The sequence below is a fragment of the Calidris pugnax genome, unplaced genomic scaffold, assembly GCF_001431845.1.
Source record: "Calidris pugnax isolate Ruff unplaced genomic scaffold, ASM143184v1 scaffold170, whole genome shotgun sequence".
Taxonomy (NCBI): Eukaryota; Metazoa; Chordata; class Aves; order Charadriiformes; family Scolopacidae; genus Calidris; species Calidris pugnax.
In genome coordinates this window covers 32,606-46,354 of record NW_015090905.1, presented here as the reverse complement: position 1 = coordinate 46,354, position 13,749 = coordinate 32,606, and the positions used below count along the sequence as shown (strand labels likewise).

The 13,749-nt window shown below is 53.3% G+C and overlaps 1 protein-coding gene across 20 annotated transcripts in view; it reads right to left on the bottom strand.

The window, feature by feature from the left end:
- The window catches only part of TCF3 (transcription factor 3), a 124,834-nt gene that overhangs the window by 110,948 nt on the left and 137 nt on the right, over positions 1-13,749 (bottom strand). For 8 of the 20 annotated variants that reach the window (XM_014949034.1, XM_014949043.1, XM_014949032.1 and 5 more), the window contains exon 2: positions 5,402-5,474. The exons of the other annotated variants lie outside the window; for them this stretch is intronic. In XM_014949034.1, coding sequence (XP_014804520.1) covers positions 5,402-5,474 — 73 coding nt within the window. The remainder of the gene's footprint in view (positions 1-5,401; positions 5,475-13,749) is intronic. 20 annotated transcript variants of the gene reach the window in all.

Here is a 13,749-nt window from a genome sequence, read left to right as displayed (position 1 = left end):
TTTTTTTTTTTTTTTACCTTTGATAATGGCTAAAAAGCAGTTTTTCCTTCAAAAGAAACGGTCACGCCGGCGGGCGGGCAAGTAAATTTTTCTGCTTTGACTTTTTTGTTGTGGTGGCTTTGTGTTTGGTGACAGTTTTGCAAGCCTGCTGTATGGGCACGGTCGCAACCGCAACATAAACAAGCAGCCTGGAGGATGTACTTTAATGGAAAGTGCCAGTTTTAAATATCAAGTCACATATTGCGCACCTCATGTCTGCCTTCCATCATCTATCAAAATAGCAAGCAAAGCCCATCACTCCCACTTCAGCATAAGCAAAACATGTGGGATCTAGAGGCAGGGAGTAGGAAAACGTGATACATCCTTACTAATAAAAGCTCCTGTTTTCCTCACTATGGTAAATAGTTGCGAATGCTATTCTGCAGCCTCAGACTCGATTGCTGACAGCGTGGCAACAGAAATGCTGCGCTTAGCTCTTCCTAACTCTTGAACTTTGATGTTTTTACCAAAAACCCCCGAGTTGGGTGCTCCGCAAGCGAAGGGGAACCCAGCTCCCGGCCGGGGCACCAACCCCCTCCTGGAGCTTCCCGACGCAGGGCTGCACGCACACACCGAATCATTAAATCTTCAAACAGCTCACCCGTAGCACCAATTAAAGAGACAACCTCATCTTTCAGAGAATTTATTACTTTCAGTGCTGTTGCCACAGGTATCCAAGTTTGAAGGCTGTTTAAAGCGGGCTTTCAAAGGGGATACAGACTCACCTACCTCCAGGGAGAATGCATTTACTTTGTTCACTAGACTATAACTTAAAATTTGTTACATGCACCAGCTTGTAACCCTTTGAAAAGCTCCCCGCTCAGCCAGCTTCAAATGTATTTTATGAACTTGCCCCGATCAAAGCAATTCCCTCGACAATGAGCCTCATCTCACCATCTCGCTCGCAGGAAAAAAAAAAGCGCCGAACAAATTTTGGGGGTGGAAATCACAGCACGGAGCGGGAGGGGACTCTCCCTTCCAAACCCACCTGAGCCAGGGAGCTCCCTCCTTCAGCACAAAGCAAGAAGGAAAAGATATTTAACGGTGAATTCACTTATTCAAAAGAGAAGGGGGAAAAAATAAGATATTTTTTTTAGCAGAGCTTTTATTTGTCACAAGAACTATCTGCCAGCAGGAGACCTCCTGGGCTCCTGTTTCAACAGGACACAAACCTGGCATCCTGGTGGGATGTGCAGGGGAGATGGTGGGACACTCTCTGGATTAACCAGGGATGCAAAGTGCTGCTCAGGACATCCCTGTCCCTCGTTGTCCCCCCCTGCCCCACGCTCTCTGGATTAACCAGGGATGCAAAGTGCTTCTCAGGACATCCCTGTCCCTCATTGTCCCCCCTGCCCCGCAGAGCCCCAGCTTGGTTGCCGGAGCAAAGGCACGAAAACCCGGCGGCCACGAGGCCCCAGCGATTGCCACGGCCGGGCTGGGGCCAGACAATGACAACTTCTTCGCCTCCTGCCACACTCCTACTGTCTTCATGTCAATTCAAACTGGTTATTTCCATGTGAAATTTCGCACGCGCCGTTTCCTGCTAGAGGCACAGTTTAATTAAACGCGCTGGGAGGGAGCTCGTTTCTGATCAGATTAGTCATTTATGAACTATGACATGGAGAGGGTGGGGGGGGGCACGGACGGAGGACACGGTTTGAAAAATGTTTTGCTACTGCAAATAATAAACAAACAGTTTGGCGAGGGGAGGAGGATGAAACCACAGCCTTCTAGGAGCGGGACAATAGGCGTCCGCCCAGCGTCCCGGCTCAAATAAAACCCCGGCGGCAAACGACAGGGCTCACGCTGGAAAACACTGGTTACAGCCCAAAGCCCCAGGAAGACCAACTTCCCCGCGGTGACCTATATGTGCTATAAATGCTGCAGACAGGGGCTGCCTGACGTAAGCTCCATCCTAGTGGCAATTGTTGGGTTTCGCCTTGCCAAGAAAACGCAAAGCGGAGGTGCTGAATTGTCCATGCGGCGGGGTAGCTAAACCAGTTCCTCCCCCGGTGCATTTAAGGACAGAAAGGAGGGAAACAGCGGCAGAGCTTAAAATAAAACCGGGAGACAAATATAAAAGCAAAGGGATCACAAAGCTGGAGGGCTCGCATTAACACTTTGAATTTTCCTGGCCTGGGAGAGGGAAACGGGGCCACCCGCACGAGCGCCAGCAGCTTGGCCAGGGCAATTATTAATTGGGATTTGAAAAGGATTTGAATTCGGGGCAATTTTATCACCATGTGATTTTTCTCGGAGCGCTGTTCCAAACGACTGTGCTGCCTTATTTACCAGCTGGATTCTGGAAGTAAGAAACGTCATCTTGGCAAGCGGGGCACTCTGGCTGGGAGTCAGCGGGGTCACGGCTCCCTTGGCTCCCGACCTCCCCCGGGGAGGGAAGAGCCAGGAGCTCCCAGCTCCTCTGGAGGGGAAACAAAAAATAAAGGCTACAAACTGCCCCAGGACTTCCCCGAGGAGGAGAGAGATGAAAAGAGGGAGGCCACAAATTCACTCGTCCAAGGGTGGGCAGAAGCACGCAACACCAATTTTTCTGGCACATCTGGTTATTATCTTGGGATAATACCCCAAATAATGGGATATTGGTGCCACAGTGGTCACTAATGAGCTAAGAATGGGTCTCTGCTTCTCCTTTCCAGGCAGAGGGATGGCAGCGGAGGTGACACGCTGCGCTGCCTTTATCAGGGGTACAGACACCAATCCAACAGGAGGGTTTAGAAAAACACGAGCCCCATTAAAGAGGAAGCCCAGGCATTCCTGCAAGTGAAGGAGATTTAGGGAGCTAATCTCCAGGTCCAGATTATGGCGTGGCTGCAAGACGCCCTGCTCCCTCAGCAAGTCCAGGTCCCCAAATCCAAGGACCATCTGCTCTCCCCCTTCTGACCACACCAGGGTTGGGGACGATTCGACTTCAAATCAAATTTGGAGCCGGATGGCTGGCTGTGCCTTTGGGGATGAACCAGTATCTGATTGTACCTTGCTGTCAATTAGCGAATTAAGCTAAACCAACATCAACAAACTATGAAAACAACCACTGGCCACTATCTGGGACCTCGCTTAGACACCTTGGATCCTTCTAACATACACAGTGCATCCCTCCCCACGGCACATCTCCCTAGTGTCTTACTGCAGTTATTCATCCCACCAGCAGAAATCAATCCTCAAGCATTCGGGAGCAGAGAGGTGTCACAAAGACAAGACATAAACCAAAAGTGCCCCCTGCTCTCCACCAGTGACACAGAGGACGACTGGCCGAGGGGTAACTGGAGGAAGAGGCTTCCCTGAAACCAAGCCCTGAGCTGCGCTTCCAACCTGCGATGCTGAAAGATGAAGGGAAGAAAGGACAAAAGAGCCACCGTGGAGCCCCGAGCCCGGGACAGCAGCGATTGTGCAACCACCGCCAGAGCCGTTGTATAACATCAGTCCTCTGTTTTCATGAACTGCTCACAGCCAGGCTCAAAAAGCAGCAGCCCAGAGGAAGGGTGGTGTCAACATTACCTTTCACTCACCCGAAAGAAGAGAAAGAAGAGGGGAGGGGGGGAGAGTGTAGAGAATAGAAGGTTTTGGTGTTGTTTTGGCTGTCGCTCAGCCGGGCGGAGGGGGGTCCGGTGGTGGCATGGGCTGAGCCACAGAGCCTGGCTCCAGCCTCTCCTCGCTGGCCAGCCCTGCAAACCCTGCAGCCAAGCCAGCCTCCGAGCAGGAAACGAGTTAATGGGAGCCTGCTCCATGACTCTGCTCTCACCAGCGTGTAGCGCGTCTTCAGCGGATTATTTTAACAGCAGAAGTCGCACACAGGAACACTCACTGGGAGAGATCAGCTTCCATCTGGGTTAACCCCAGAGTCCTCTCCCCTCAAATTTCCTCCAGCGCCCACTCAACAGCTTCCCTCCCTGTAAAAATGTTTGCTAAAAGCCATCTCGATGTGCAGCTCAGCAGCCCCATCTGAAAGCATCAAACTTCCCCGGCCAAAAAGGGCAGGAGCAGGGCAGAGGACAGCCCTCCCGTCCTGCTTCTGCCCCCCAGCACCCACCACCACTGATGGGGACGGCATCGATGGGGACGGCATCCTCACCCCTGGAGGGGTTCAAGGCGAGGTTGGACGGAGCTTTGAGCAACCCGGTCTTGAGGGAGGTGTCCCTGCGCCGGGCAGGGGGTGGCACTGGGTGGGTTTTAAGGTCCCTTCCAACCCAAACCGCTCCATGATTCTCTGATCAAAGCTATGATCCAGAAATCCCACCCCAGTCCCCAGGATGCCAGGGCGCAGACGTTCCACCTGGCCAGGAGTTTCCCTGGACAGCCCGAGTCGGCCCAGGGTAGAGAAGGTCGAGTTTTAACCACCCACAAAGCGCCAGCGTGTTTCAGCAAGAAGGACAAATTAACTGCACTTCCTGCATGCCAGGGGCCGCAGCGAGCCCTGCACAGAGCGGCTTCCCCGGGCATCAAACGCCTGGCACAGCACCGCGCCGTCCGCTCGGCCGGGGAATTCTCAGCTTCAGCCTCAAATGAACCAGCGCTGCGTTTCCCAACCCGACATGAAAAGCTTCACACCCTCCAGGGAGTCTCCTATCGCAGCCGCATCGCCAGCCCTGGCCATCCTCCCCGCTGCTGCCCTGCTCCCAAAGCCCTTTCATCTTGGCACCCTGGCCCCTCCTTGGCGGCCGGGCCGGTGGGGATGGACACGGCCACCCAGCACTTCTGGGGAGCAGGGCTGGCACTGGGGACACCGTGACAAGGTGGGACAGGCGAGGCTCTGCCCAACAGCACCCCAAAACCACAGCGGGGACCAGCTCGGAGGATGGAGAACCAGCTCCAGCCACCCCTCCTGCCACCTCCCCAGAGGCATCCGATCAGGAGGGGTCTCCTCCTGGGTGAGGAACACCCAGATGCCACCCAACAGAGGGGCTGAACGGAGCAGACACCCAAACTGCACCAAAGTCTCCCTGTCCCAGGAATTAACCACCACCACTGTGTCCTCTCGGTGACACACAGCAGGGCTCCCGGGGCGTACGTCTGCAGGAACCACGCGTTCCTCTAAGCAGCTTAAGAGCAGAGCACTGGCTGTCTGCTCCCAGGCTGCTCCAGCCCGAGCGGCGAGACAACAACAACCTTCAGCTCAGGTGGGGACTTCTTAACTGCAGACAGATCGGCAAGAGCCGCTTTGAGCACCCGGAGACACGTGGAGCAAAAAGAGAATCATCCGGAGAAATAGTAGCAGGCCACCACCAGAAAAACACATCACACAAAACGACAGAAACCCCTCCTTTGGGGTCTCTGGAAGCAAACAAGAATTTATTGCAAGAAACATTAACGGTGTAAAGAAAAAAAAAAATCAAGATGACTGTACCTGATCCTCCAAACTGAGTGCTCGCTAGGGTCGTGGGTCTGTTTTTTCCATTAGCCACTGGCAGGGGAAACATCTAGAAAAACAAGAAGATGAGAGAGAAGGGAAGAGAGAAGAGATTTCAGTATGTTAGTTTTACTGTGCTGCCGCAAAGGGGGTCAGTTGGGCAGGCTGCGGGGGGAGGAAAGGGGGAAGAGAAACACTTTATTGATGCAAAAAACTTTACTCGTGTCCCTGCTCCATAGATCAGCTGCGGGAGGGAGAGGAGCGGCGCAGCTGTGCGCTAATATACACACACATTCCGACGTGCAGAAACTCCTCCTGTGTACACAGCGCGGCTGGCTCCTTACGTGCAACTGAAAACCATCCAAAAAGCATCTTTGCTGCGGTCAGACCCAGCAGTTTCTCCCCAGACTTACTCACCAAAGCCCAGACTTAGAGGGTGCCCGTGGGGCCACGGAGAAAGGCCGGCTCCATTCATAAAAAGCCATTGGGGCAACCACAGTGTCCAGCAAAGCTGGTTTCACCCCTCAGCACAGAATCACAGAATCTTCTAGGTTGGAAGGGACCTTCAAGATCATCTTGTCCAACCGTCAACCTCACTGACAAAAATAGACACCCGCACAACAAACAAGGAGCATCATCACTAAACCAGACCTCCCAGCACTACATCAACCCGTCTTTTGAACACCTCCAGGGATGGGGCCTCCACCCCCTCCCTGGGCAGCCCATTCCAATGGCTGAGAACCCTTTCAGTGAAAACATTTTTCCTAATATCCAGCCTGAACCTCCCCTGGGGCAACTTGAGGCCATTTCCTCTTGTCCTGTCGCCTGTGACTTGAGAGAAGAGACCGACCCCCATCTCTCTACACCCTCCTTTCAGGGAGTTGTAGAGAGCAAGAAGGTCACCCCAGCACCCGCAGCGGTGTGGTGTCACCCCGTGTCCCCCGCGGGCACGGGCAGAGGTGACAGAGCCACACACCCCGGCGACGCTGGCTCTGGGCAGCTCTTGGAGGGACGAGCCCTCGGTCTCACCAAGCAGCCCCAGGAGCCAACGCAGCGGGAGAAGCCACTCCAAGGGCAGAGAGTATTTAACTTACAATTAGAAAAATTAACGGCTTTTACAGTTATCGGTCATTCTGGCCACTTGTTTGCTGTAACCTCTGCAGCTTCAGCGTCACAACTAATCTCAGGCCAGGGAGCTTCCTCAAAAATACTGCAGACCTCACCAGCTAACCTGTATAAATATTTTTAATATAAGTTGGGAGGGTTTCAGAAGCTGTTATTTAAAAATTTATATGCACCTGCGTGCAGCAGAGAAAGAAAACTAATTCTTCTCCACACAAACGGAGCTCCAGCCAATAAAACAACTGGTGGGAAAACGCTTAGTGAATTAACATTTTAATATCCTTTTACTACTCAAGATACTTTCACCACCGAGTCATTTGAATTTTTATTATTTTTAGCTTTGCAGCGTCTGAGCAACTCCAAAAAGTTTAATGCTTTGAAGATTAAACAATGTAATGGCACAAGAGCCTCCAGAACTGCGGCGTTTCATGCCCTGACAGAGCTGATGTCTGGCTGTGGTCAGAAACATTCCTTTGTACGAAACCGTCTGCCCAGCTTTGTTTTCACAAACGCTGGGGAGGAAGAAAAAAAAAAAAAAGAAACACAGAAAAACCCAAAAAACACCACAGTTAAATGTGGTAGAGATGCAAAGAGAGCAGTTAAGAAACCAACTGCCATTCAAAAGAAAAAAAAAAAAAAAAAAGGAATACAAATTTGGGATTATAGGTGTGTGTGCACACAGGCACTTCCTCTGTATGTTATATAGGTGGATTTAAATCAAGGTGTAAACACTGTTTAAGGACACAGCCCGTGTGTGGACAATCACTGCCACCGTCACCCCACTCTCCCAACACCCTCCTGGCACCCGGGGGACGTCACTGCCCACCTGGTCCAGGGGCACTGGGGGTGGGCCAGCAGCCCCCCCTAATAAAATATGTCTTGTTTCCTCAGGAAGTGGAGCTAGAAAACAACAACAAGCCCTGAGGCCACCGTAAGCCTTGCAGAGCCTACCTTCCTCTGCCACGCTACAGGGCTTTCCTGCCCCCCCTCTTCCCCCCAGAAAACAGTGATGTTTTCTGCAAAGATGGCCAAAATGACTGAAAAAATGGAATTTACGTGGCGGATCCCGGCCGGTCTGTGCTCGCCCCCTCCTCTCTGGGTAGGGAAGAAGATGAAGCGAAGTGGTTAGAAACCCCCCTTCCAAGGGGCAAGAGGCAGCTCTGGGTGTGCGAGCTGGGGGGGGATGGGATGCATGAACATAATGGTACTGAGCAAAAAGCAACCGAAAAAAAAAAAAAAAGCAGTGCTGGCTCTTTTGCACAAGCATTTCTGCTTCGTACTTGCTGATGCTGAAAAACCCAAGGTCTGAGCAGCAAACACGAGTGGAGAAAATGAACAGCCTTGTTCCATCCTGCAACCCGCGCTTTCCACTTCTCTAAAAGCCGTGGGGTGTCCCCGTCGTCATCCCCCCCACACCTCCCCAGTGGCAATCCCCAGCACGCCCCCGCACCCCCGGGGGATGCCCTCCCCACCCCACACACTCAGAGACTGATGCAACACCCTCCCCGCTCTCCATCCCCGAGGATTTAGGGAGCCCAGGACCCCTTTCTGCACCCAGGGGGGTGCGATGCTAAAAGAGGGGGATGCCGGAGAGGGGGGAACCCCAGGTTACCCCTCGAAAACACCCAGCGCTTGCAAAGGAAGTGTTTTGGGGTGGATTTTTTAATCTTTTGCTTTTTTTTTTCTTGCTGCCAGCTTGTTTTTCCACCGTGGTGTGGGCTGAAGGCGGCCGGGTCCGGTGCCTCGAGGAGCCCGGCGCAAGTCATACGTGAAGTGCTGGCGTCTGTCACTCACCGGCAAAGTTCACCCACCCACTGCAAATTTCCTTTCTGCTTTTTAAACGCTGCTTTAAAAATAAACGGGGAGGGGGAGGGAGGGAGGGAGGAGGTGAACCAGAGCTGGCACATACTGGTGGGACCCAGGCAGCGAGAGAGGGGACGGCGAGGGCATGATCTGAGGAACGGTGATTGGGTCATTACTTGGCCTTTGTTGGATTTGAATAATGTAGATTTAAACGGTTATGTAAAATCCCCCATCTTAACTCACTGAATTTGGTTTCTCCAGTCCTACCTCCAGCCTCCCCGACAGCCGACGACAATTCCTCAGAGCTCAATATCCACCCCCCCCAAAGAATTTATTCTCCGTGTCTCCCCCCGGGTTCAAAGACGCAAATCCAGCGCAGGGGAAGAACCAAACACCCACAAAGTTGGGGCTCAGAGACCCCACGCTTCCAACAACGAACTTGTGAGCAAGAAAGGGAATTTGCCAGACATGAGTTAACAATATCAAGCAGCATTTCATTTCTGGTGTACTTCTACCAGTGCATCAGTGTTTTTAAATTAAATAGCTGTTTTCACTTCCTCCGCTCTCCCACCTTATGAACCTCAGGCTGAACCAACCTCGGGCCTGAACTCAAAACCCAAAATCTATTTTGCAGCGTGGAAAGTATCCAGCTGCTAATTCGGGGAGAAGAGGGAATTCGACTCACTAATACATGGCCAGCAGGATATTTTAGACGTGTTCATTTAAGACAGACCTTCCTGACTGCAGGCCCCAAACATCCACCGTGGCCTCAAGTCAAACTTTACAACCGCTTCACCCTGAACAAAAGCGAGCGGTTTATCATGGAAGCGCAGGCGCTGGGCCTTGGCCGGAGCAGGGAAGGGCTTCAGCATCCTCCAGCCTGGCAGGAGGAGCCCACTCCAGCCCCGCTTTTCGGGAAGGGGTCGGCTTTTGTCCCCGGGTTGGATGGCTGGAGCCACCAGGGCTGGCACGCGGTCGCCTGCCGAGAAACGAGGCGGCAGGTCCCGTGTGACTGCTCAAGCCCCTGCCCACCCCGCCACGTTTCAACGAGCTGGAAACCCACCCTGACAACCAGCATCCCCGCAGCATATGGTTAATACTCTGCTAATAATCATGGCTGTTAACAGCATCTCGCTTCTGCCAGGGACCCAGGCTGGCACGCAGCCGCCTGCCTCTATCGAGCTTGGCAGGCGCGCTCCGTGGCACCAACACCCTCATCCCCATTCCTGCTGCTCCATCCCGGTTCTCCCGGTGCTGCCCGGCCGGGATACCCAGCCCACATGGCTGAGATACCACCCGGGATGACCACGGCAAGTCCTCGCAGCCGAGCATCTCCCATCATACACAGCCCGTGCCCGTCAAATCCTGGCAACCCCAAGCCAAGGTCTAACACACCCAAACCCGAGCAGAATAAATAGGTGAAGCCAACAAACTCCCATTTTTCGGCAGGATGCTTCATCATACACAGCCCGTGCCCCTCAAAGCCTGGCAGCCCCAAGCCAAGGGATAACGCACCCAAACCCGAGCCCAATAAATAGCTGAAGCCAACAAACTCCCATTTTTCAGCAGGATACTCTCTGGAAAGCTCTCCTCCGGATTCGCCAGCCCGTCCTGGACTACTGCCAGGGAGCGGTGGTGAAAGAGAGCTCAGAAATTACCTGTACTTTGGGGCAATTATAACAGGCAATTTGTCGGGAGGCAGAGAGAACGCGCGGCCGCGCACACCCCAACGCAGCCATGGCAAGGCATCAGGGGGGGTTGGCTCCGGCTCGCTCGGATGCACGATACAGATTCCTTTGATTTTCGCCTTTATTGGCAAAAATTACATGGGCACAAAGCTTTGGGCGAGCTCAGTAACTATCCAATGCCTTTATTTAATACAGAAGGTACAAGTCTTTCTTTCCAGGACTGTCAGCCCAATTTATAGCATCTCACACGACCTGTGTGACTACTGACTCCCCGAACTCACGTCTGACCACACAACCCCATTAGGGATGGACCTTAAAATTCTCCCACTGGGCAGCAGCAAAACACAGCACAGAGATGGGCCAGGGGCTGCCAGGGTTGAACATATTTTTCCTAGAGAAAAAGCCATCAAAACACTGATCTGAAGCAAACGCTTCCAGTGGCTCCGAATCTCTCTCTCCGCTCTTCCCTCCCATCTACTCTCCTAGAGAGGATTAGCGGACCCAATGCTCCTGCTTATTCAAAGAAAAATATAAATATACTTTAAAAAGCCATCGTGGTCAAAAAAACCTGCATCCCAATGACACGGGGAGAGCAACCCATGGCACAGCCCCTCCGACAGCCCCACGCTGTGCACGACAGCCCCCGATGCCGGGGTGAAGACCATCTACCAGCCAGGAAGGTTCCCATTTCAGCGACTCATCCTTCAGGAGAGATGTTCGTTCTTCCCCTTTATGCAAACTCCGGCGAAGGGTGTGCGTGTGCGGAGATGAGGGTTTGTGAAACAGCCCTGGCTCAGATCCAGGCTGCGTCGGAGCCCATCGGCCAACTTATCCTGGAGGGAACGTCTTCGAGTCATTCGCTGGCAAATGACATTTGCAGGCCCTCACCCTGCAGCGCAGCCGCCCCCGGTGCCGCTGCTGAAACACAGAAGCCTCACACCAACACGTTCTGCCCGTTCCCAGGTTCATACCAGCGTTAAGAGCATTGGAATTGAACCCAAATTCAACCATTCGGTGTAGATTCATCTCCAAGAGCAGAAAAATTCGTGTATAGAGGGAACAGGTCAGGACCCCTCCAGGGAATACAGTGCTGAGCATGCAAATGAGGATGGTTCGTTAAATTTGAAAATAAAGTCTTGGGTTTTTTTTTTTTTAAAGCTCTAAACCATGAGTGGGATGTGATTTTTTTTTTTCCTATGGGGGAGAAAAAAGCAAAGGGGGAGCCACTGCAGCCCTGGCCAGGGAGCAGATTATGCGTTACTGACCCAAAACCCGGCACTGTGGGGTGCAGGAGATGGAAAGCTCTGATGTCAAGATGGCTCAAAGATGCCGACCTGCAGGACCTCCGAGGTGGGAGAAGGACAAACAACCAACCCACAGGACCTCTGAGGTGAGAGAAGGACAAACAACCAACCCTCAGGACCTCCGAGATGGAAGAGGGACAAATGACCAACCCGCAGGACATCCAAGGTGGGAGAAGGACAAACGACCAACGCTCAGGACCTCTGAGGTGGGGGAAGGACAACCAACCAACCCACAAGACCTCCGAGGTGGAAGAAGGACAAACGACCAACCCACAGGACATCCAAGGTGGGAGAAGGACAAACGACCAACCCGCAGGACCTCCGAGGTGGGAGAAGGACAAATGACCAACCCTCAGGACCTCTGAGGGGGGAGAGGGACAAACGACCAACCCCCAGGACCTCCAAGGTGGGGGAAGGACAAACGACCAACCCGCAGGACCTCCGAGGTGGGAGAAGGACAAATGACCAACCCTCAGGACCTCTGAGGGGGGAGAGGGACAAACGACCAACCCCCAGGACCTCCAAGGTGGGGGAAGGACAAACGACCAACCCGCAGGACCTCCGAGGTGGGAGAAGGACAAATGACCAACCCTCAGGACCTCCAAGGCCAAGGAGGGAGAAGGACAAACAACCAACCCTCAGGACGTCCAAGGTGGGAGAGGGACAAACAACCAACCCTCAGGACGTCCAAGGTGGGAGAGGGACAAACGACCAACCCTCAGGACCTCCAAGGTGGGAGAGGGACAAATGACCAACCCTCAGGACCTCTGAGGTGGGAGAGGGACAAACAACCAACCCTCAGGACGTCCAAGGTGGGAGAGGGACAAACGACCAACCCGCAGGACCTCCGAGGTGGGAGAAGGACAAATGACCAACCCTCAGGACCTCCAAGGCCAAGGTGGGAGAAGGACAAACAACCAACCCAGAGGACCTCCAAGGCCAAGGTGGGAGAAGGACAAACGACCAACCCTCAGGACCTCCAAGGTGGGAGATGGACAACCAACCAACCCGCAGGACCTCTAAGGTGGGAGAGGAACAAACGAACAACGCTCAGGACCTCTGAGGTGGGGGAAGGACAACCAACCAACCCACAGGACCTCTGAGGTGGGAGAAAGACAAATGACCAACCCTCAGGACCTCCGAGGTGGGAGAAGGACAAGCAACCACACACTGTCCCCCAGCAAGCCCTGTGTTTGTACCCACCCCGTTCCTGCTCTCCCTCTACCAACTGTGAACACCCTACTGTAAAAATACATCGCTGCCAATTTAACAGAACTGGCCTCCCAACAGAAGAGAACTGGGCTTCTCCTCCTGCAGGAGAATTGCTCTTCAGGGGACTGAAAGACCCCCACACAGTGGACCCACAGCCCTGCCGGGACAGCTACAAGCCCCAGCTGCAGAAAAAGTTTTATTTCCCATTGCTAAACCTCAGCGCTCGGGTGCAGAAGAGCGACCGAACCTCAGCACTTCCCCCCCCCGGCACCAGGACAGTGGGTGCTGCTGGTTCCACCACCGCTTGTCCCCATCTTTTTTCTCCAAGAGGCAGGACAACCAGCCCAGCGGGTGACCCAGGACAGCCCCGACACTCACACAGTGGTTTCTTTCTATCTTGGCGGCACGTTTGCTTATCTCAAAAAGCAAGATGCACGCTCCAAGGGCCACGAGGGCGCAGCGCGCGGCACAGGAACCCAACAGAAAGTTATTTTCTTTTGAACCCCAGCTCTCCCTTCCCCAAGTCACCTGCCAACACCAGCCCTCACTGGGTGGCATGTCACCGAGCCCAGACGGATGTGCCGGGGACTAAAGCTCACCCTTCTATGACTAGAAGGGACTTCTCCTCCCTCTGGGCTGCGCACACCCTTCTGGGGGAACTCTTAGGTCCCGTTTTTACTTTGAAAATAAACAGCTCCTAAAGGCAGCGAAAGGTTTCCAGGACACAGAAGAGCAGAGCGTGGGGAACACAAGTGTCCAACTCCTGCGAAAATAACGCGCCAGAGAGCTTGGACCCATTTCAAACCGTGACAAAATAACCTGTGGGAGCAAAAGTTTAATAGCTCGTTGGAGCTGGGGAGGGAGAGGGAAAAAAAAAGCCTGATGAATCGGCGCTACTGAGGTTACATCTTCGCACGGCTCCAGAAAGAGTGGACCCAGCCCCTTTCGAGCTGAGCATTTAAACAGAGAAGACACAACTCCGTTACCTTCCCCCAGAATTTCCCATCCGAAAAATAACACCCCCCCCAACCTCTCTGCGAGGAAATAAAATACTTTTGAAGGGAAGAGAGAGGGGGGGGGGAAGAGAAGGAGAGGAGGGGCCGAGGCTTTGCTTTAACTTGAAAATAAACAAGTGGCAGCACATGTGCACGCACACAAACACGGCACATCTGAAACCCATCATGTCCAATTTACAGGCTCACATTTCCTCCCTTCT